The sequence below is a fragment of the Opisthocomus hoazin genome, chromosome 6 (genome assembly GCF_030867145.1).
Source record: "Opisthocomus hoazin isolate bOpiHoa1 chromosome 6, bOpiHoa1.hap1, whole genome shotgun sequence".
In the NCBI taxonomy this organism is placed as follows: Eukaryota; Metazoa; Chordata; class Aves; order Opisthocomiformes; family Opisthocomidae; genus Opisthocomus; species Opisthocomus hoazin.
In genome coordinates, this window is record NC_134419.1 from 36255210 (window position 1) to 36280221 (window position 25012).

The window sequence follows — 25012 nt, forward strand, 5'->3', positions numbered from 1 at the left end:
ACTTCAGGGTCTGGCTGGGCACAATTTTTTCAGCTTCCCAAGTTTCGGTCATTTACAGGGTTTCTTAGCTACACGGTCTTAAATCCTGTCCACAAACTGAATGGGGCAAGTGAGGGCAAGAAGGGTGCAAGATCTGTATTTCAAAAGCTTCAAAAATTTGGCTGTTCACACAAAGCTGTGAAAACTATCTGCATTTAGAATTTACCAGAAATCTGACAAAAGCGCAATTTTTCAGTAGTATTTCAGTATTTCTACTTTTGATTACAGCAATTACTTGAAACCACAGTAAAACACATTCAAGTACGAGGCATGAAAGAAAAAAAAAAATGAAAGAAGCAAGCTTTTTCAGACAAAACAAAGAAACAAAAAAAATGGTCTGTATTTCAGTTTGAGTTTTGAGTGAGAAACTAATTTCATTACACTTAAGTTTCCTCTCTAACAGCCCACCATGAGTCATTCATGGGTTAATTCCAGATAATCAGATATAGTTACCATCACAATAGAGCCCTGTTCTTACAAACTATTTGTAATCTGAAATTTTCAGAGACAACAAAAGTGCTTAAGTCTCTCATAGCAAATAAAAGTGTTTTGGGGGAAGAAAAAAGCAAATTGCACAATAAAATTTAATTGAAATTAGAGGGCACATTCTCAAGGATGTTTATTCTTTCTCACTCAGATGGAATAAATGGGCTGTAATCTGGCTGTAAATAGCTGGTGGAAAATTCAATTCATGCATCTGTTCTTCTGTTGCCTCCTGTTCTTTTGTTGCACTCTGGCTGTCCCACAGCTGTTTGGACCCTAAGCTAAACACCTACACTCTATTCACCTGCCCCAACTCCCTTGAAGGAAAATGTATTCCAGAATGGAAGAAGACGTCCTGCAAAGGACTACTACTGTAACAGCCTCACTTTATTAACAGGCAATGTTATCCCTGCCTAACATAACTGTGTTTATCTTTTTGCAGAATGCAGTAAGAGTATTCAGTAATATTTAATTTAATGTGCCATCAATGTGTTTCTTATGTTTTCTGCACAACTGTTTGGACTTAGTGCACATGTTCATTAGTGACAGTGATGGAATTACGGCTTCTAGTGAGCAGGAATCTGGGTCATTTGAGCCGGAGTATACTGCTGTCTCCCAGCTGCGTCAGGCTCAAAGCAGAATGAAATCTAGACACACTCTGCACAGCCCTCTCCTATCTACCCACCACTGAAAAGTCTCCTAATTAGTCATTAGGAGTACGAATGCATGATCTCAGGGTAGGACACTAAGGTCATTGTGCCACTGGGCAGTGACAGGACACATTGCCAGAATCACAACAGATGCTATAGTAACTCGGGACCTTCATGTCTGGTTCACACCACCCATGAACCAGCAACAGAAAGAGGTCAGTCGTGTGGATTAGAGTTATTGCCTAGTCCTAGGTCTCAGGCCATCTCACCTTCCCCTGGGCCTCCAGCCATGGGTAGGTCTTCAATCGGCGCAAATTAGCATGGCTGTGCAAAAGCAAGAACAACCCCGAATTGGAAGAGCTGAGAGTACTGCTCATTAAAGATGCCACACAGGGAAAGAAAAACATCTGCTGGCTTTATTTCTGTTCTGCTTCCACCACTGTACTGGATTTTATTCAACAAGACGAGAGCACACCCCATCATCCTAATAGGGATGTTAATAGGGAGAGTTAACAGTTACCAGCGCATTTGAAGAGAAATTTTCATAAGAAAAAGCTTCTACAACAAGCATGTAAAGGAAGTAATGTTGGATCTGTAATATTTCAAACACTACAGGATGTACAGTCATGTAAATATGTATGCAAATTAGAGGCAGCCCTTAGGCACTTGGTGAGTTTCCAGTTAGGCCCTTGAGGCTGCAAACTGTTGATTTAGCATACGAGCCTGAACCTAACCACTTACACTAAAATGCATGCATTAAAATAATATTGAAAGAATATATGTATCAGGGACTTTTAAATAAGTTAAATATTAATATAATCTCTGGGTAGCTCCCATGGACATTTGATTCTAGTTGGAAAACATTGTAATATGGTGATTTTACCTTTTTTTAATGTGGAATAAGCAATTTATTGTCTATGTGATTAATGCAAAGCCTCAATCACTTGTACTCCTGTTATTTTAAAGGATAATTATGTCACAGCTACCAAACTTGATTACAAACAAGTTTGATTAACAAACTTGATTCATCAAACACATCTCTCCCACTCCTTTCCTCATGCTGCACATTAACAGATTTTGCTCTGAATGGTATTGTTTTTCTCTAGATAAATAAGAATTAAACATGAAGACTTTAATGTTAAGTCTCACTTCCCCCTTCTTAATGCTTTCCTTTCTCTGTGACACAACTTAGATTTTTGACAGAAAAGTTTAATTATAAAACTTATCAAAATATTCTCTTCCTGTATCAGTCCCACAAAATAATGTATCAAGACCTGTAAGAAACAAATTCAGCTATCACATATCTCAATGAATTTGGATGAAGAATATAAGAATTGCTCAAGTATTAATTGTTCTAACTACATTAGGGAGAAAAATGTTTCATTACATGTTGCTTTCCAAATATAAATTCTTAGAATAAGGGAAAACACATATTTATTGGTGGTGATTTTTCATTTTTTCCCAGAAGACTAATTGACCTTGATCATTCTCACCTAATATTTGACCTATTGTTGATTTGGCCTCGTAACTCAAGAGACTTAACGGACCCCTCTCCACGCCCCATCTATAAAGACCTTAGACCTTAATCTGTTAAAGGAAGCACGAGATGGAGAATCTGGAACGTTAGGAACTGAATGGCCAAACCTGACACAGCCCCAGTCTGCGAATGAGCCGCTCATTGCTATCCCAGCATATGACTGAGCACTGCTACAGCTCCGCTAAACGCTCATCCTCTTTCCTGTCCTAGCTACATCCATCCTCAGCGGTGCTTCTAAGGTAGCTTCAAGACCCTCTCTACTACTACATGCTTGGTGTTTTTCTTACTGTTTCATGCTCCTGTAGGCAAAATAACATTTCTGCCCATAATGTTATTATTACATTTTTTTGCTAAATGATCACTAATTCTCATTAATGTGTTACCAATTTACAATGCCCAAACCAGACAGCCTAAAGGACAGGTAAGTCAGAAGAACACAAAAATGACAAAAAAGGGCACAGAATTAATACAGTAACTTGTTTAGGAGATACATCATGGTGTTTATAAATATTATCTTCTTGCTTTTCAGGGAAAAAAATGCATTTTTCACATAGAAATAGAGGTATGAGGAGTGATCTAGTCTAATCTGAAAAGGGAGGATTATACAAATTTCGAATAAAAAGGAATGAAAAATGTTGCATTTCTTTGCTTTCTTGTGGTTTTGAAGTAAAAAAAAAAATGTAATTTTATTCTCTCTTCTCGAAGAGTATTTTTAGAGGTGTCACAGCCATCAAGATAGCCATCTCAGAACTCTGCAAACAGCAAATACACGGCTCTGCAAACAGCTGTGCAAAGTTGTTTCTAACTACTGCTGCATTTCCGATTGCCCATAGTGATGGGAAATGTGAAAAACAAACAAACAAGCCAACAAGCAGATATTTTCAAATGATTCCTGATCATTTCAAAGTCCAAAGCTCCAGGAACACCTTTGTGGAAGAGCTCATTTGTGCACTGAAGTGTTCTGACTTAACTGCAAATACCATGTCTTTTGATTTATGTTTTAAGGTTTGTCTGTTCCAAATGGTATACTTTTTTTTTTTTTTTATTCAGATATACATTCCCAAAAGGTTAGTTACGTTCTTTTCAGTAAGAGTATGAGTTATATGAAACATTAATAGTACTCTCCATTCTCTCTTCCTAAAGCACAAGCAACTGCTAGTATGGTAGAATCTAGTACAATGCATACTGAAAAAATGATAGTATCAAATACTAAATAGAGTCAGAACATGATTTTTTTGTTGTTAACCCATCAGCAATCAAAAAGGAAATTGTGTATCTCTTGGAAAACCTCTAATACAAATTCAGAATTTCAGGGATTTCTAAACCTGTTCCAATAGCTTTATACTGGATTTTTTTGATGCTGGTCAGAAGGGAGTTATGGTAAGCTGAGACAGCTTTTCTTGGACTCCCTTTGCAAATCCCCAGTTTGATCTCTTGTGCAGCAGAGGAAGGCTTCAAGCAGAGTTGTGAGCAAGCCAGACACAGAAGGTGCTGCGACTTAAAAAGCTGCCTGGTAGTTTAGGATGTAAAAAGCACTGGGTTCACTCTGCTCAGGAAGGGAAGGCACAGAGCTGGCCAATGGCCACTCTGGTTCCCAGATCATCACCTCTCCCAAATCAGCCCTCAAGCTGATCTGTTGGAACAGAGATATCTGGCTCTGCAGCTCAACAGAAAGCCTGTGGTCTAACTCTAACTATCTGTGTATATGTTTTAATAAATAATCTTGAAATACGCATCATGGATCTAGAACTTTATTTGATGGTTTTCCAGTTTAAAGCCAGCAGTATTTCAAAAATCTGCGTGGGGAGAGAAAAAAAAAATGCCTTCCCTGGCTGCTTTTGTGCTCTTAGTTTTCAGCAGAAACCGGTTTTTTGCTCAGTTAAGTGTTCTGACTGTAGAAATTTGTAATGCAAATGCTCCCAGTCTCTCAAAGAAAGCAAGCTAAAAAGTGTGGGTTTCATGTAGCAGCACTGTCGCATCTGAAGTGAGAACCATTTTCTAGAGATTCCTGCAATCAATTAACCAAATCAGATTTGCTGATGGACTACAGCATTTGTAGCCATCTCAGTGTGGGGGCAGAGAGAAAACTTTGTCATTTTGTAGTGTCTGCAAAAGTCTTTGGACATGCAGAACGTTCATTACATAAATTGTTAGCAAGCAGGATTGAATTATGTCTTATGATATTATCTTAACATAGAAGGAAAGTTTTGCCTATGGTTTGATGCAAGGAGACTAGTTTTAAAGGCTGCTGTGCATCTACATAATAAACAAAGAGATTACGAAGATAAGCCAGGGATAAGCAGTACGAACAGTCGGCAGCAAGCGTGACCCGATGGGCAGCCGTCAGAGGAGACCACACCCTGTGTTGGTTCTGCTGCACTTTCTGCTGTGCTACCCAAGCAGCCGACTGCCACCCTGCACCTGGGGCTGCCCAGCTCGGAGCCAGGGCGAGCTGCCACGCTGCCAGCCCACCACAGATGGGACAGGAGGAACATCCTCCACTCACCAGCAGCCACACTGAGCAGGTGCTGCCAAGCCACAAATTCTGGTTGTGTCCTTCCCACTGTCAAGGCCCTGGCACTCCTAGGAGGTAAATTTGTGTTTACTAGAGTAACAGCGAAGGTAGCTGGAAACTGACGTTGGCTTCAGATGGTCTTTCATGAAGACCTTAGTTACCAGTGAAAAGATCCAATGAGTGGACTCTAAATCACATCTTACTTTAAAAGCTTCATAATTAATGCGTACTCAACTGCAAGTTGAAATTTTATTTGCCTTTCAATGCTGGAAATTGACCGAGAGAGGTTATTTCAAATACGCAACATGAGGCTAGAAAGCTGCTCAAAAGAACAGTTGCTGCTTTATACAATACCTGCCGGGGCACTGATCTTGCTGATCAGTGCTACGAGTGGCCTACAGCAGTCATCAGGCAGGATGATTTGACTGATAAACTGTACTAAAAGAAGTTCCTAACAGAAGATAAGCTGTGTCTCTGCAAAACTGCAGAACAAAGAGTTCCAAATTGTACTAAAGGTCGGGGGGGGGGGGGGGGGGGGGAATATGTTTCACTCACATGAGTACAGTAACTGTTTGAAGTAAAAGAAGAAAAAGAAAGAAGAAATAAATCATGAGGTAACTGTATGCACCCATACACAAATACAGCTCTGTCTATAAACACAGCTGCTGAGCACACATGTAAAGCAGATTGTCTCAAGACCAAATACTTCTGCAAGGGCCATCTGTATCATTCAAATTATGTATCACTCATAAAGGGTAATATCTTAAGTGCATTAGACCCTCTTCTAAATGAGAATCTTCATTATCAGTTGAATGCTTTGATTCAGGCAAAAAAGTTTAGAACAAAAATTACTGTTTTGCTGACAAATCTTTTTTAACTAATCACATTAAAAAACTATAACACTAGGTTTATAAACTAAGCCCACTAAAACACTTTTCTCCCAAGAACAGCCGGTGACTGGCAACACATCTGCAGGCTGGTCCTGGAGGATTGCCCCTACCTTGATGGCAGTGGACGCGATCTGGATGTGGTGGAGTCTGCGCAGTGTGCTGTCCCTGTCGATAAAGTAGGAGGCTGCCAGCTGGTGCAGGGTCTCCAGAGTCACCGCAGAGCTGTTAGTGCTGGGATCGCTTCCTTCCGACCTCTTGCTCAGCTTCCGTTTGTCCACAAAAATCGTGAGTGACTCCTCTCCTGTGCAAGGAAACGGAAGCCACAGCAGTCAAAAGTGACATCTTCCGCAACTCTCATTTTGCCAGAAACAGGGTGGCAAGCCGTAGTTCTCCCTAGCTGTTGTCTGATGTTTAGATATCCCTTCCCGGTGGCAGACGCAGACACACCAATGACTAAGCACATATACAACAGATCCTATTCTAGATATTTATCTTGTTTTTTTGGTGCCTCATATGAATAACAACTATACAATACGATACATGTATGCCTAAAATGCAATGACACTGGGAATAAGTCTGCTACACTAACTCGTATTTACCGACAATACAGAGATATTCTGTAGCCAGTCAGTTTAAATCATGTGTTTATTTCCAAGGTTGCTTAATGCCTTAGTTTTTTAGTATTTAATCTTACTGCAAAAGAAAGTGAAACCAGTATAATACTTGAAACTTTTTTTTTGTTTCCTTCTTTTAAAAGGTATATGTGATTTCAGAAGAAAGCTACCTTGTTACAACTTGTTATTACAAATCTTGTTATAAGCAATCCTGTGCTTTCTAATGAATTCAGCCATGCGAAGATGCCTGAAATCTGATATAACATCTGTCTTAAACCAGATTTATATTACTGAAAAGTAGAAAAATACATAATGAGAACATTAATCAGTTTCTTTAAAAACACTGTCCTAACTCCAAAAGCAGAAGTGCTTTTCTGAAAGCAAAGAGAAGCTCCAGCATCTTGCATCGTGGATATCTCACTTCCTTTCTCTTTAAAGAGACACAGAGAAATACTACTGAATTTAGAAATTCTAATTCCTGTAGAACTATTGAAAACAAAACCAAAGCAAAATCTCACTTGTTAACTGAGCAAGTTCTTAAGGATGATTCCAGATCACACCTACCGATACTGTCAAATTTGTAAGGAAATGTCCATGTTTATTGTTTGTTTCATGAATATTTTTTCCTGAGTTTCAGGCTAAGCAAGAATTCATTTGTTTAGTAATGTGTTTAGACAAAACTCTACTTCAGAAAATTAATTAGGAAAGTAATTTATTGACTATTTTCTTCTGTGCACTATGGTCCGAAGTAACTACAAAATCTCTTTTCTCACACTCTGAGCCTGCGTTTGATACCTTTCATTCTCCAACACTAATCTCAAGAATCAATGAATGATATAATTATACCTGTGTTTTAGTTGCTGAACAACTCCACTGAATGCCACTTCCTTGTTCCCGGAAAGGACGTGACCCTGATAGGCTCTGACTTGCCACTTGTGCTAGTTGCACTGCTCACCCATCTGCCACTATGGCATTTTGCCCATTCAGAGCAAGGGATGCCAGCTTTGGATAGGTTTATGTGCCAAAAAACAATAGCTGTAGAGGGATAATATGTCAGATGAAAACGTTGACATCATCTTTACAGGAGATAATCTTGGTGGTGAGCAATGCTAAATGAAGAATGCATGCCTCTGTGCAGAAGACCACATCTGTTGACAAATTTGACATACAGCTACCTCGGCTTGCAAAATTCATTCATGTTTGGAGAAAGAGGAGTACATTCACGTTAATCGATGTACCTTATTGTGTTTCCCAATCTCTTACAAATTCACAGGACAGTCAGGCCCTTCAGACCTTACAGAGGCAATACTGCCATTATCCAGCAGCCTCTTATCTAATTAGACCTGCCAGGCTTGTCCAGCATGTTCGTTCCGTCCTGGAAGGGACAGCTGGCTGCTCCAGCTGGAGCCCACCTCAGTTCTCACCACTCTGTTTATACTTCTGCTCCTACAGTATTGTAATGGGTCATTTTGCTGTGCATGCAGCCATCAAAGCAGGGATTCACCACCTGAACCTTAAAGAAACAGGAATTAAAGCAGCCTCCGTCAGTAACAGGACTTCCCCATCCAGTCACCTAATCTTTCTGCTGCCATAAGCTGACATAGGGTTGTCCTGCGTGTAGCCACTGCCAAAACCTGCTGCCCAGCAGCGCCAGGTTGCTTGGCAGGGCCAGGGCACGCGCGCTGCGTCAGCGTAGGCCTGGGCCCCGCACCTTGCCGCACGCCGACGGCGCAAGCTGGTGCCAGCCCTGGGCCCAGGCAGGCCGATACTCACTCCACGTGGCACCCACACCAGCTGCCATGGGCAGAGAACTGGAAAGGCACAGCAAAGTCTAACGGCTTGTACCTTCACAGAAATCTGCCATTAAAACCTGGTCTGGTTTCCAGCGTCGTGGGCATTCAGCTATGCCTAGGCAATAAACCTGCCTCTTCAAAACCTGCCTTGTGACTCCAGCCAGCACGAGAGACGTTTCTGAAGCAAAACGTGATGGATGGAGTGGGCTGAGATCTGAGCCAGGGGCCACGTGCTTTGCGCGGCTGTTTGTGGAGCTAGAAAGACATCATCGTATCAGAGCAGACACCACCAGAGCTCACAGGGATAAACACTGTATCAGTGACCAGCTCAGGCTGCGCACATAAGGTGCAAAATTTCACTAGATTTCCCTCCATCTTTGCCCCTTTTCCAGAGGTCTTAACTAGTGTATTTAGATTGAAGTGACTTTCGCAAGCTTGATCGGCTTTCCACTGAAAATATCTTATAATGAACTGTAAGGTGAAAGAAAACAAGCCCTTAATGTGGCAGAAAATCTCTGAAAAGTAGAGAAAAATTTTTTTTAGGTTCTTTGTGTTTCATTAGCCAGTATGCCACCCCACCTGGCTCTGGTCTAAGCTCTTTTGATTGATCTGCATTAGTTATCAGTAGAAATGGTGGGACTGCTTCTATTTCAACAGAATTCTGGTAAGTTTTATTATTAAAACACAGTTTGCTTATTTTTCTCCACTCAAAAATGTTTGTTCTCCAGGAGGTGGAGAGCAGAACTGCAATAAAAAAATCCCATTAAAAAAAAAAAAGAAAAAAAGGCCAGTATTGTGTGTTGTGTTGCTTCGTTTTGATGAGAAAATGTCAGGAAAGTAACCTTTGAACCCCCTCAGATTTATCACATCATCCTACTACCCTAGTCCTCCTTGACCCCGTGCCTGCTGTCGCAGGGGCTGGTGGGTGCGTTCTGGCAAGCAGGAGCCCCTCCCACCCCCAGCCCTGCTGTCTCTGCTCCTGCTCCCCGATAGACACATTTCAGCTTTCATGCTCTGTAACCGGGTTGAAAGGATTCTGAATGTTTGCTGTGACTCAGATCACATCAGATTACGTGTCCCAAGGTTGAGTGAAGGCATGCAGATGGAGTGATGGGGCCTTTGGTGTAAACGTGAAGGAAGCGCTTTCTCCTCAAAAATCTCTGCACTGCATTTGTACGGCATCTCTCTCAAACAACTGAGTCCTGGTTCACCACTGGTATTCTTAGGCACAGTGCTAATACCAGGTGCAGTCAGGTACATTTCAAAAATATTTGCTGTTCAAATGACATCTTATAGATTCTGAAAGTTTTTCATCTGTCAAAACTGATTTTGCACTTGCAAGAAAAAGAGGATTAAAACACAGAGAACTTCCCCATACGTTGGTACTCAGGCACCCATGTGACAATTTAAGACAATTTGAGTTTAAAGTTAATTTAAAGAAAATTAAACCCATGCCAAAAGAGACTCTTCTGTCACATTTGAAACACAGATGAATCTTATTTTTTACTGGGTACAGTCTATCACGATGAAAAAGGCTAAGAAGACATGCAAGCATTCGCTAAAAAATAAATGTGATTTAGAAAACTATTCAGATTATAAATTTTAAGAAATGCAAATGTTTAATGGCAGTGAATACTAACAAAATATGATAATTCAGCATTGGTTCCACACAGCTGTGCTTTCTGCAAGATCTGAAAGCAGTGTTCTCTCTACTTCACAAAATTAAAGAGTCAGGTAACTTCACTTTCTCAGGTTTGAAAGAAATAGAATAAAAACATTTGGTCATGCTCACTAAACAATGCCACATAATCCAATGTTTTGGTCAAGAAATTAGCAGAGCCATTAGGCTGATGTTTTATTACCAGGTAGCTGCTGTCACTGACAGATACTCAACGGGGAGGCAGCAGATCGGCATTCACACTATAGACTGACCTTGTCACAATATATACTGATGTCCCCGCGAACACTGCAATTTGCAAACTTATAACTTAGCCTATATATTTAATTCTTTCCAGATTTATATGAACATATTTTCCATTATTTGTATTTATAAGTTAAAGTATCTCCTAAGTTCAGAAAAATATTCTGCATGCTGTTTTTCAAAAAATAAAGCTTGAAATGAAATAGGTATATAGAAATTTACTTAGACACAGAACATTTCCATGGCCATTTAGATATACGACTCCTAAACAACAGTTTAAAAATGGCATTCACAAATTAGAAATTAATTTTGTGTGCATCTTAACAATATCTTCAGGAATTACTTAAATAAAAAATGCAAATAACCATCATTGACATGGTAGAATTGGAATAATGCTGTAACAACTGTAACTAAATATAGCCATCTATTGAAGGAGTAAATCTATTTTGTTGTACATAATAATACACATTCATATGATTTAAATACTTAGTGCTCTTTTCTGCCTCACTTATTGAGATTGTTTTCCTGTACCCACATCTTTGTAATGGTGAAAGGATCATATGCCTTGATGTTTCATATTTTCATCTGTAGACTGGGTACTGGTAGTAAAAAGCACTGATCCAAGCAGTCCCCATCAGTTCATGTCAGAAAGTGAGGAAACAGTAATAAAAAGATAACACCCAAAGGCAGGTATATCTGAACATCATCCACAGTTCCTACTTAGAGCTCTGTCTTCATACACATATACATATCTTACAAAGCCATAAAGATCTTGGGCGTACTGCAGCTAATGCTCTTGCATATTATTCAAGCTGAACCTTCACTGCATGACGCTATATGTAAGCAAAAGAGAGAAGCACAAATGCAGAAGAAAAGGAGAAAAAGTAATACTGTGTGTTGTCTCTCATTCAAAGGAGAATCTTTGCTTTTTGGAACTGCTAGTTGAAAGCTGACAAAGAATTTAGAAATTCATTTCATAGAGTCAGAAAATAACTTAGGCTGGAAGGGACTTCTGGCAGTCATCCAGTCCAATTCCCCACTCAGAGCAAGTCTAATTAAATTAGATGCTCAGGGACTTGTCCAGCAGAGCCTTCTCTCACCTTCAAGGATGGGGTTCCCTTGCATGAGTCATCTCTTGCCTTTCCCCTAAAGCTGTTCTGGTCAGCTTTGGCTGGCCTGTGTAACTATGCAATTTTGCTAAGGCAAACTGGGTACATGTTGTCCTAGAGGAGTGGAGGAAACTTCCTCACCTCTTAGTGATGGCCCGGCCCAGCCCAGCACCCCCATTTGTGCACAAAATTTGATAAAAACAAGTGGCCACACGTCTCCCTTCTCTGCAGATCTGACACTGCTGACAGCCAATGCAGAAGCAGAAGTTACTCCTGTGCACGGGAGCACGAACTCGCCCACAAAGCCACCGCGCAATCCAGTACTTGCTGTGCAAACACCAGATTACACAGGGTCCTTCTATCACGCAGCTTGAAGATGCTCATTATGGACATTTGCTTTATGTCACAAGAGGACAGAATTTCCACAAGAAACAGAAGCAGTGAGAAATGTCATTTTCCACATTATCTTTTGGCAGCAAGAAATACAGAACTTCTCTAAGTTCTCGTTTCAGAATGCCCTTGAGGAGTGTATTTCTGTGTTTGCGAATAAAGACTTGGGAATGTATCACAACCAACCATGTGCAAGAGTTCCCTTTATGGTCAAAAAGGGATATTCATGAAAGCCAAATGGTCACAGAGGCACACAAATCTTACCACCATCGTTCACTTGCCAAGCTTTCCTCTATGTCCATGCATACAGATGATTGGGAATTCATTAAATAAAAAGTGCTATGCACACTCAGTTTGGTCTTTTGCCTTTAAGGAGCTACATAAGTGACAAAGCTTTCAGAATAAAAGAACTTTTAATTAATGGGAAAGTACAAATACATTATAAAAAGGAAAAAACTAATTACACTTTAATAAAGTGTGGACAAGCATCTCTGCGAATCCCCATTCAATCTAGCCCAAAAATGAGAACTAACGTATGCAGGAAAGTATAGGGTTATTAGTTACCTTATGAAAGCATTCTTAGAAATTACTAATTCCCTGTAATTATTTTAATTGAACCCCTTTTTCAAAGTATTCAGCACCCATGCAATGATAATGGAAGGCAGCAGGTGTGCCTGAAATCATGCCAAAAAATTGAGGCGAGGGACCTAAATCAAAACCCACCACAGTTAATACTAAAACTCCCTCTGACTTCATTAAGCATTGACAGAGCCCAGAAGTCCACACTGTCCCCCTGTGAGTGGAAAATCTCTGCAAGCATGTGGCAGCTACTGCATTTCAGGGCCTTTGCGAGGTCATCTGAAGAATGAAAAGAAAAGGGTACCCTACTCCAGTTTCACTGCAGAAAATCCTGAGCCTTTGGGGAGAACATGGAATGTTTAAGCTACAATTTTCACGTCTTCAGAAGAACTATCCTTAAGTTCTAGTTTTCACTTAGGGCCATACTTCCTAAAAGGTGTCAAGTCTGCAGATCTTTTGTGATCATAATGATACTGGCGCTTTGTACTTTTAAAGAGCGGCTATTCTTGTGTTGGACTGTTTTCCCCAAGATTTTAGGTCCAACTTCAACTTGGAAATTATTTTCGTCATATGGCTGTTAGCACTGAAAGTGATGTTAGTTAATAATTAGCAAATAGTTAACAATTGTAAAAAATAATTTTTACCACTGGATAATCCTTGCATTAGGATACATGCTGCAGCCAAATATTTAATTATTCTGCTTTATCTTTTAAGAAACATTTTCTCTCTCTTCTGCAGTTAGTTTTTCAGTTCAGATGTGCTCTGTGCCCTACGCACAAGAAAATACACGGTCATTTATAAAAAGTGTACTTTTTGCATGGAAGAAATACACTGAGTATTTAAAAGAAATTCTGGGAATTCTATTTCAACTTGCTGGTCAATATATTGAATTTCTTCTTAGAATTCTAATGGTAATGGATTTGCTGTAGAAGCACCAGTTCCCCAAAGAATGATAAGAATTAGTTCTTTGTTATTTTAAATAACTACAGCAAGACAGAAATTCACCTTGTTTCTAGAATGGTCTTTTCCAAAAGGGAGCTACTGTGAGCCATTTCAGTTGTTTCAGATCTCCGATATCAGCCAAAAGAGAACAGGAAGGCTGTCATTTCTTTAATATATGGCTAGAATTCAGTTATGAAACGTATTAAAGAGAACCATTCCTCAGGTGAATAAAGGATTTTGACAAGACTGTCCTGCTGAAGGATACTCAATCACCAGAATTATCTTTAATATAATCACCCACCAAGGGATAAAACTGCATTTCTAAAATGTCAGTTCATTTTGTAATGCCTAGATGGGTAATCGCAGGTACTAATTATCTTTCATTCGGAACAATTTATGCTCTCTCTTGAACATTAGGCCTCTTCACTGGATTTCTTCAATCCATTTGGTGACTGGATCCCAATTATACATCAGGCTACCCTTTCCGAATTAGTCTGTGGGGATTTAGAGATGCAGATTCCATTAAGTGTAATAGGAATCACATGGCAAAGACTCATCATCCCATTTTGAAAATTTCATCCCACTGGTTAAGCAGAGATTAGCTCTGAAAAGGGCAGAGTGACAGTATAGGGAGTTCCCAAGAAGCCAACACAGTCTAAAAGTCTCCTAGCTGAAAAGATTTGTTGGAAATAATCTGTTACAAGGACCTCTTACAGAAAAAATGTCACTCTCCTTAATGACCTCTTAGTGCAGACAAACATCCCCAAAAGACTAGAAGCATACACACCAGGAACTCGGATAAAGTACCTCAACCTTGGCAACAGAATTTTTCATCTTTTTGTCTGTAAAACTGTTTACACAGCATCAATAAAGCAACATTTAACGTCAGCAGAAGAAGGAGCCATAAGACTTGTAGACAAAACTTGCTCCCATGCTTTAAAGTCCAGCCCAGGGAGAGTTGCCCAGTTGCTTAGTTCAGTCACCCCAAAATCACGCACAGTATTTCCAAGTGCTAACCGTACCTCCCAAGGTAGCTGACAGTAGGAAATGCGTCCCATATTTCTTGATAAGGTTTTCTGTGATCTGCTGAAGGGTCGGGCGGCGTCCGAGTAGCCTTATGTTACGGAAGAATTCAGGGGCAAGAGGCAGTGGGGAGCCAAGGAAATTTCTTCTTTCAATAGCAAGATTGTTTACTTTCCAGCGGCCAAATTCTCTGCAAAACAAAGCATTCTCGTTCAGAAATATGTCATTCAGACAAACGCTCTTCATTTGCAAACTACTCTGCTCTGTTGACTAGCCGGGGGCGACTAGTTGGATGTTACAACAGGCCTTGACAGGGATGCTCTGTCATGTGTTATAGTCATAGGACAAGCAATGAGTGTTATTTATTAGAAGTGGAAGCAGTACTCCATAACAAAATCATTGCTCGGAAACAAATAAATAAAAAATAAGCCACTTCGGATGCTGCTGTTGCTATTGTTTATATTCAGCCTCTGATGTGAACACAGCCCTAGAACAATCAGATTTGCTATAAACTGAGACTAAAGTAAAAATTTCCCCAAATCTGGACCAAACACAGCAAGGGTTTTCACTAGCAGAAGGCAAATTATAAAAACATTTCAAGAAACAGGCCATGTTCTTTGCTTTTTGATGATAAGTCACTTAAGTACACAGCTGGCTAATTTAAACAAACTGTGATTATTTCCAGTTTTCTGTACTTTTGGCCTGTATTTTGAGGAAATATACAGACAGTAGGTCCGATTCCTAAAAAGAGATGACTTTTCAATTGTAGGAGGAATATGAAGGAATTCAAAGACTGATCCTCTTTGCCTCTCCAAAATAAATCAATGATAGCAGGGAAAACAAACAAGTCAATTACACAGCAATAAACACATCACTTCTATTCATTTACTTACCAATTGAGATACCAGATAGAGTTATTAGTGGAAGGACTCATTGTCCTCAAAATCTAGCCAAGATACACAGTATTTGCAGTAAAATTGCTTTTGCGAGGTACACCAACAGACTGAAGTACTGTGAGAATTAAGTCCAAGGCAACCTGTGGACTGTGATTTAGCTGCCACTTTGCTGAGTCATTCATATAGCTATGTCAATTCAGATTTCCCTTAGACAAGACTGGAGAAAAGCAAAAAAGATTGAAGAGCTTGAAAGATTCTACTGAAGGTCCCAGCTAAATACACTACACCATTAATTCATTTACAAAATTAACAGAAGGCAAAAATCAAGGATGAAGTGAGCAAATAACATTTGAGGGGTGGATGAAACAAAGCAGTTGTCCGCAGCTGAATGACTAACATGAGCTATGTAGTACGTAATCAACACTGGTATTTTTCAGTACTTTTAAGTCCAAAACTATTAGCAGAACCCAGATAAATATACCACTGTATAGCCCTTCTACTTCCCAGCATCCTCCTGTTTCTCCTGCATGTCCAAGCTGTCTTATCCCCAGTCCAGCTTAAATTTACACGCACAAGAGGTGACACTTTGGTGCAGCTCCTATGAACTGCCTTTGCTCTCAGACACATTCTTGCAGATGCCATTTTTTATCAAAAACAAATCAGAAGAATTATAGTAGAAAGAGCTTTACCTGAACTTTAATGCAATTTACCAGTCAAGAGCATGAGACTAAACAGATCCCTGCAGTTTCTTAAAGTCTCTGCACATCACCAGTGTGCCTAAATTGGTATTTGGAAATTGCTGTTTGATAGGTGTGGGCTTTTTTCAACTTAGTTGTCAGGTTTTAAAGTTTTCCCTCGCAAATTTGCTTTCTTTCTAACAAGCTACAAAACCAATAACCTCTTTTTTCAACTTCTGTAAAAATACTGCATATTAGTAGAAAGAGAAAAATTGCACACATTTTTTTGTCTCTAAAATGAAAAAATATTCTTTGGGCATATTGACTACATTAATGCAGGCACTAAAAACAGCAAATTACCCTGCACTGTAAATGTGCTTTTCAAGTGAAAGAAAAAAAGAAATAAGAAAACCAGGTTTTTATCTAAATTCTGTGCTTTCTGGACATATTTGAGTGGGATTTTTTCCATTTGAATGTATCAGAAAATATAGGTCAATTGTAGTTCCTGAACAGACCCTCAAGATAGAATTGCTTTGACAGCAAGAAAACAATACAAGCTTTATAATGCAAAATATTCATTTTATACCGTGATGAAACCTTTTCTTCTAAACTTGCTATCTGACTAATTGTCTGTATCAAAGCTGAGGTTCAAACACAGGAATAACAGAAAAGCTGCAGTTCTTACAAAGGCCAGTTTGCTGCTACGTTTCATTCACTTTTCACTGTCAGAATTTGTAAGGGCAGAGAAGACCACCATAATCCCCTCGCCTGCCCCCTTCCAGTGCAGTCAAAGGAACATCACCAAATGCCTCTTGCTGCCCATGTCAGCAAGTTTGTGACTGAAGAAGAAACCGTCTCCCAGAAAAACATCTCATCCTGACTTAAAAGCTGATGCTCAAGATTTCTCAGAATTTCTCAACAATCTCTTGCAGTATTTAACTATAGTGAGGGCATTTAATTTTCAGTTTTAACATTGCCAAGTTCAATTTCCAACTTTTAGAGCTTTAAATGCACGTCAGGCAGATTAGAAGTTTTTCTAAATACTAGGTAAGTTCTGTGTAACTAATTACAGCTCTTGTCTGCATCTCCCATTAACCTTGGGCTGATTGCCGCCTTTTGTGTTTCTTTGTGAACTGTGGTTTTAGATGAGTCTTACAGCTCTTTTAAAGTGGCAAATGATTTCTTGGAGGAGTAAAAGTAGAAATGATGGCTTCATCCGTACCACATTCAGAAGCATTTCCAAGTTGAAGTCCTCTGTTCTACTACAAGTCCTTTATTTACTGAATCCAGGGACTGAGTTGTTCTAGCACCAGGAGAGATTCATTTGGCTTAGTTAAGCAAACATGAGTTCCTTCTACAGATTTTGCTATGGAAAGATTGGTTTGCTATATTTTATGCTACTTCAGACAGTGGAAGTAGGCTAATGCTTTTGTAAAGGTTTTGGAATTCTTTTTTGGTTCAGAGCATATCAACAGAAAAAATTATTACTGCAACAAGTAATCATCCTTTGAAATTCACTGCTGAGGAAACTGAGGGATAGAATAAGGAAACAGGATTTTTTTAAAAAGATGAGTTTTATAACTCTGCCACAGACCAAGCTGAAGCTTTTAGAGAACTTACAACCAGCTTTCTTATTTTACTGAAGTCTTTCTTTAATTAAGTGTTTTGGAATATGGAGAGATGAAGACCTAAAACTTCTGGGAGAGATAAGAGGAAGCTTCATCTCTGGAGATAAAAGAGGGACGTGGGACACCAAAAGTGAACTGCTCAGCTGCAGGAGCAGTGACACCTAGATATGGACAAACAAGAAGTGACTAGCAGCTTCTCCAGCAAGAAATCCAAGGAAAGATTTCAGGCTTCAGCAGTAAGATGGGTTTCAGTGAGCTTATGAGAGCAAATTGTAGGACCAACGAAACCTGGGCTGGAGTTCAGGGTGGGGGTTTGTGCTACGTTATTTCTAGCATGTTGAGTGAGGAGGCTTTCACAAACACTTTCTGGGTACATGAGAGTCACTAGTAACTGCTATCCTAAAATTAGTGCTAATTCCTCTTTTCAGAAATTTCACTCTAAGTAAAATCATATCCTTTTCTTCCTTTTGTATGACTTACATAAATACATATGTTTATACACCTATACATATAAGTTCCCTTTCTTCTATTGATTTCTCCTTGCAAGAAGCGCTATATTCTCTCCTATTTCCTTCTCCCGTCTCTTATTGCACAGTGAAGCTCAGCCTTTATTTACATGATTGTCTTGCAGTCATTCTCTCACACAAACTCTCCAGCCCTCAAATGATTTTTGTACCAAATGTGCATTACTCTCCTTTGGAAATCATGTTACTGTCCACTGCCAAAGACAGACTAGCAGGCCTGACAGAGTTAATGATCTTCTTAGTAGAGAAAATACTGCCTTCCAAAGTCGCTGGTGTACGATTCATCAGAAGAACACCTCCCACAAAACAGCACAGCAACAGTGCTGGCTGCTGGTCAAGAAAACCAATTATGCACTGAATATCAACACTAGAGGTATCAGAAGCTTATTCTTTCCTCCTCTTCCTCTCCTTCTACTGTGTAAGAGCCAAGACCAGCAGCTGTCATGGTGCTATCAAGAAGATAAGATTTAATAGCAGATGGTACCCCTACGCTGCCCATCTATTTCCAGCCCAGACAATATGTTAACCATTGGACAGAGTTCTTCAATGCTCAGGGCAAAGACTATTGTTGAGAAGGATGATGGCTTTGAGTTCCTGAGCTTGCACAAGAGAGAGGAAATCAGTCAGTCTGGCTCCTAGAATGAAGCCTATAATGGAGCCGCGTTAGTACCATAAGTAGTGCCAGAGGCCATGGACAGCATTGTCTCCATCCTCCTGCATATTATTAGAACCATGGGTTTGCATGTCCTGCCAAACATCTCTTTCCCGGCTGGTCAGCTAAAGTGGATCCAGGAGCCCTGGAGCCCAGAAGTGCCAGCTCCAACCAGCTGCACGGCACGCACGCCACAGCCTCTGCCTACTGAACTAGTCTGCCACTTGGAGAAAGTCAGCTTGGAGAGAACAATCAGTCAGGGAGCCCAGGCTGGGTAAAAACATGCACAACTTAATACGGTTTTTATTTCAACATTGTTTCTTTTATTATTTCTTACTATTTCTTATTTGTGTTGCCATGCTATGACACTCAGAGTGATGTTTAATCTAAGAATAATGTTCTGACATGAAATACCCCTTAGTAGAGTATTGTACAAGTTGTGGATGTGTTTTCATCATAAAAGAAGTTTAACTTGCAAGGGGATCTGAAAGTAACTCTAGGGTAGCAGGCCAAAAAGGGCTGTCTATGTCTCTTTTGAATTTTAGGCCATAGTTTTTTTCCAATAGTGTATATAAATTATACATTTTCTTCTACCACTGCATTCATTTCAATACATTTTAAATCATATGGTATGGGGAGATATTGGGAAAGCTCTATATAAAACATGTAGTTGAAGGAAATTTAAAAAAAAAAAGCCATTGTACTCTAAAATTGTAGTGTGTAGAAGATTTGAAATGGGAATATACTCTCTGCTATTGCAGATTATTAAATCAGAGCCTACAGAGAGATTTACAGTGAGTCTGAGGCATTCTTCTTAACCATAACAGCCTCTCATAAGGTGAACCATACACAAAACAGCGCCCAGGCAAAATTAGCAGTATTAGGCCTCAGTGTAAGTAACTTACGTGTTTTATAAAACAATATTAGTACTGGTAAGCATAGATGTTAATGAATAGTATTGTGGCACAATTTAGAAAGCGTTCTTGGAAAATAAACTTCACATAATTTTTAATACTAAAGAACACTTCTGTGTTCCCTTCTCTCACTTCTAAATGAGACAGCTCCATTCTTAGATGGCAAGCAGGTGACTGCTTCAAGTGGGCTGGAATGGCAGCAGGATGCTGAAGTCAATGTTTCCCATGCAGCTGCAAGTTCATCTGCTGGCAGAACAGCTCAATGAGAGAATATATGGTGTTTTTCTCTGCCTACTTTCTTTAAAAGCCTGAAGATTTCTTAATGCCTGAGGCCATAACTTGAATAAGGCCAAGATGATATAAAATGAAACTACTACCATATTAAATTTCAGAAGAGAAAGGTCAATGAAACATTAGAATGCTCATGATTTGCATGATGCCCTGATCTGTGACTGGGGCTCATGCAATCTGCCAGCTGCAGAGACACAAACCAGCTGCCTGTCTCTGACAGGGGTCATAACACCATCAGCCACATTTCCTCTCTCCTGTTTAATGCAAAGGCTACGTATAGCTGTAGCTGTTGGGGGAAACTGCACACAGGTCCTCTACAAGAGACAGGCTCAGAGTGGATCATACATACACCACTTGGCCCTAGCTACACCATGTTCCTCCAGGTTTATAAAACAGGATCCCACAGCAGCAATATCCCATTACCTTGCAGTGACCTGCTACCAGTTCTACAACACCAACACATAAGTACGGACAATATTTGCTAGCAGAAAAAAATGAAAAAAATTGTCTTTTGAAGAGATGATTTATCTGTATGTGGACAGAACCAGAATTAGGTACCAACCAAGGCTGCATTATTCACAGATTGTCAGGTGAAAAAATTCTTCTTACAAGCACAGGTCATAGAACTTTCAATGTTTGAAAATCAGTTAAGTGATGCAGAACCTGCCGCAACCTTTACTAAATGTTTGTTACAGTTGATTTTTACTCTTCAAGGTGAAGAAGAAGGGAATTAGTTCTATCCTGACTGAGCAGACTTCTGAAAATACCTGCCTTTGTATAGAAATATAGTAGGGACAAACACTGCAACATGGGCAAAGTAAACATAACAACTTTCCCTTGGAAGAAGCAGGGCCTGATAGTACAGAATACATCTTATTTATGTCTCTTAAAATTATCAATTATCAAGACATGGTGATTCAAAAGAAAAAATTTCAAGATACAATGGGCTCCTTTTAAACATATTTTCTACTGCTGAAATGCAAAGTATTTCTTCATTAACCATATCCTTATTACTGTTTGGTATTTTCCCAAAGTCAGAACAGAAATGTTTGCTGAATACATATTTTCTTTATTATTGCTTACACTTATCCTGGTTTTCACCTTATAATGAATAAGCACTATCATTAAGATTTCTTTTTATCTCAATATACTATTCCTTTGAAACATCCTAGTAATATTTTTGCCTTTCTATGCCTTTTTCATCTTATCAGTCTCTTAGCACTTGAAATTCTACTTCCAGAACTAGAATTCACTACTACCAGTTTTACTATCTTCTTGCATTACGCATTTGAAATATGAAGAAATCTAGGAACAAATTTTTATACAATGTATATGCGTTATATACCTAGAATGTACTCAGATGTATTTCTTTTTTATGACTACTCATAGTCAGATATTTTCCCAGCCACTGTGACAATTTAATTGAAACATCTCACCTGTCACAAACGTCAAAGGGTTTGCCACACAAAAGGAAGAAAGGTGGCTTTCCTTTTGTCCATGTCTGACAGATATTTAGTAATAGGTAACGTATGTATGAAAAGATTCCTCCTCTAAAGAAATCTGAGAGGGAATTATTTCTTGTATCTTGTCTTGTGGGTTTGTTTGCCTTTTACCTGCACTTCCGAACACACTTGTGAACATCCATTCCGAGTCCCACTGTTCACATATTTTAGCTGTACCTATATTCATGCAAAGGTATTTGCACAAAACTAATAGCTCATTGTGACTTAATCTTATTTACTTTCTGCCTCAGAAGAAGCTCAGTCACCCAAAAAGTGTTGAGTAATAGCACAAAGAAAGGCACTTTCTAGGAATATGTTGCAAATTACACAAAAGATAAACAGCAAGAACAAGCAGAGCACAAACACTTCAGAACTGAAACGTATTTGTACACACTGTCCATCTAATAGTGAGGAACTGGTAAATTAGCTTGTAAAATTGCACCAGTTTGCACAAGCTTTTAAGATAAGGATTAAATTCCAAGCAAATAATTCATTAGCTCTACATATGAGAATAATTAGTCACAGAGAGCAGAGAGGAAAGGGGGTATTTCTAGTAAAACCTACCCTTGCCTCTACTGCGTCTGAAATGGGGAACAACTGGCATACTTGGGAGGTGTTTCTTACAGTCTGAGTAAGCAGAGCACAGGTTTTGCAGTTTTATATTTCTGGGGTTTGATTATTTAGACGTGCTCTGGCCAGTAGGTATTCTTTCCTGTGTTAATGACAATAATGATATGGATTTACAGGTTGCTAGGTAAGATGGTGGCATCTTTGGAGTCACAAGTAGTTGTCTATTCAATTAATTACAAAATGTCCAGGTTATTATTCATCATCACTGGCTTATATATTTATTCTTCCCTGCAACAAGTACTGATTTCATGGTTTGTCACCTGTCCTAGAAGGATAAGAAGTCTGTATTCTCCCCTTGACAGTACCAAGAGTTTCAAACAACTCGTGCCCACATTGATCAGCTTAATCCAGCCCTTCTAGTCCTGCTAAGCCCAAAAGATCCTTTTTTCTCTATTCATGTCAACCTACAGGAATCATTTCTAATCTAGGCAACAGGTTTTATAAAATGCTGCATTTTCTTAGACTTGCAGAAGACTAATGAAATACAAAAAAATCCTCTGACTTGATGATACTTACATTTCTTTTGACTTCTTTTCATCTGTTATGAAAGCGGATGTCTAAAATTCAATGAGATGAAAAGGTATAGATTTAAATTTTCTAAATGTTGTATAAAAACTTTCCTATGTTTTCCACAATGCACTGATTACCTTCACTCTGTTTCCCAGAACATTTTCGGACAAGCAGGTATCTTATCTATAGCTAAAACAGTAGATAACTTTTAAAATGGAGAAGCCTGCCTTGGAGAAGAGTTTTTCGATCCAATGGATCGAAAATTTTTTCCAACGGAAAAAATTCATGAGAAAGAGAAGCAGAAAAGTATGTACAGTCTTTTTGTCTAACCTCAAGGGCCAAGAGATATCATGGTCCTATTCTTGTAGTGGATTATACACGAACAAACACTAATTACTCTGGAATTTCACAAGAAAATGAAACTCAGAAGTCTCTGGAGCTCTCACTGAGGAGGGGCTTTATGGATTTGGCAATACCTGTTACTACTTCAAAATCAGTAAGAAAATGAGATTCTTCTTCCTTCTCTTCTTATCCTGACTAAAATAAAAAGTATGGAACCAGATTGCTTGTAGAAATAAGGAAGAAAGTTGAAACCCTGGATGTGTTTTTGTGCATGAATCAACACAAGAAAACACAGTTTGTGAAGACTGAAACAGCATAAAGATGTGTTGGAGAAAATAAAACTTAATCGAGATTCATTGACTCAGTGTTGGTGGATACTCCCAGATGAATCGCAGGACAAACACAAACTGCTAAAATTCTTCATAATTATGTGCTACAGTTCATAGTATCAAAGTCTTTGAAATGCCTTTTATTACTATTTTTATAATTTCTGTTTCAGAACTACAAATTGTTCTGTTGTACTGGGCAACAGAAAGGCATACATTCAAAAGCAAACTGCGATAAATAATTTAAAAGTTAAAGGTAGTGCTTCTTATTCACCCTACCTCTCATATGGAAAACTGAGGCATGGTAAGGCTAAGGGTACAGAGCACCATAAGCAGACATGACCTCCTCCTGTCCCATGCTCAGAGTAGAGCAATAAGCTTTATGACCTGGCTAGTGGGGCAGAGAATGTGAGCTCTTAAACCCTGGGAAAACTGTTTGTTTGCTTCTGGGATGTTACTGATGCTCAGTACTGGATTAGGCTCAGTGCCATGGAGACACCAAATTCCCATCTGCTCAAACCAAAGGCTGATCTTGCTCCTGCCTGTCTGGAACTGGGAAAAGATACCTTAAATGACTGGCCTCAGAGAAAATACATATTCTCAAACATATTCTTGGGCAAATACTGATCCAAAGGCCTTATCTACAAAGCTATATATAATGTCTAGAATTGTACCTTTTCCAGTAAGAATGTTATATAGACTTAAATAGACGTCTGTGGTGTAGATTATTTGGCTCATTTTCTATACCATTTATAAGTTTATCCTTCCAAATAAGAGATGTTTTGTCTCCCATTTACTTCTACGCCACTCTTGTGGAGTGCGTGCCAGAATTACTATTTACAGCACTGACAGATGACAGTCACCTAACCTGCACTTGAATTTATAAAGGCAGTTGTTTCTACCAACACTCTGGGATGAGTCTGGCTTTACAGACATATGCCTAAACACTGTTTTGATGTTGTGAAAAATAACAACTACACTGTTGCTGTTTGTAGCAATTCAAGTTGTTGAAAGCAGCAGAATGTAAACCAAAATATTTTCTGAAAATACTTTGGCGCGTTGTTTGTTTATTGTCTAGCTCTTGGGGGAATGTGCTGCTGATCATCTTTGCATCTAAATGTTATCCTCCTATCTAAATGTTGTTTCACTGGTGGCAGGAAATGCTCAGATCTCTATTTGCACACAAAAAATAAAGCCAGGGATTCCTATTCAGCAAATAAAAATGTTTCAATCTTTTTTTTTCTACTACAACAAAAGAAGCTTCTGTTTCAGCACAACTGTTTCTATTAATTCCAAAATAAATTTGGAGCTTTGGTTTATTAAAAATGGTCCAGGTGTTATTCTTTTTTCCAGTGGTGTAAATAGCAAATATCTCTAAAGAACGAGTGGCATTACAACAGTAAGCTGAACAAAGAATCAGAGCAATAAACTTGTCAATACGGTTCCACATTACAAACACAAAGCTTTCTAATGCTCTTAACTAAATAAAAGTGTTGAATGGGAGTTGAGTTACTAATTTCTGCAACAGAAACGGTTAAGCGTTAAATGTGTTATCTGAAAAAATGAAGCCTATATACCTGTTACATCTCATTTTACTTTCAGATCTTCTTGAGTAACATGGATGTTAAGATCATG

General features: G+C 39.0%; 1 protein-coding gene across 6 annotated transcripts in view; it reads right to left on the bottom strand.

Moving 5' to 3' along the window:
• BRINP3 (BMP/retinoic acid inducible neural specific 3) overlaps positions 1-25012 on the bottom strand; it is a 200293-nt gene that overhangs the window by 72588 nt on the left and 102693 nt on the right. For all 6 annotated transcript variants that reach the window (XM_075422735.1, XM_075422738.1, XM_075422740.1 and 3 more), the window contains 2 exons: positions 14485-14675; positions 6225-6415 (listed from right to left, as the gene is read on the bottom strand). In XM_075422735.1, coding sequence (XP_075278850.1) covers positions 6225-6415; positions 14485-14675 — 382 coding nt within the window. The remainder of the gene's footprint in view (positions 1-6224; positions 6416-14484; positions 14676-25012) is intronic.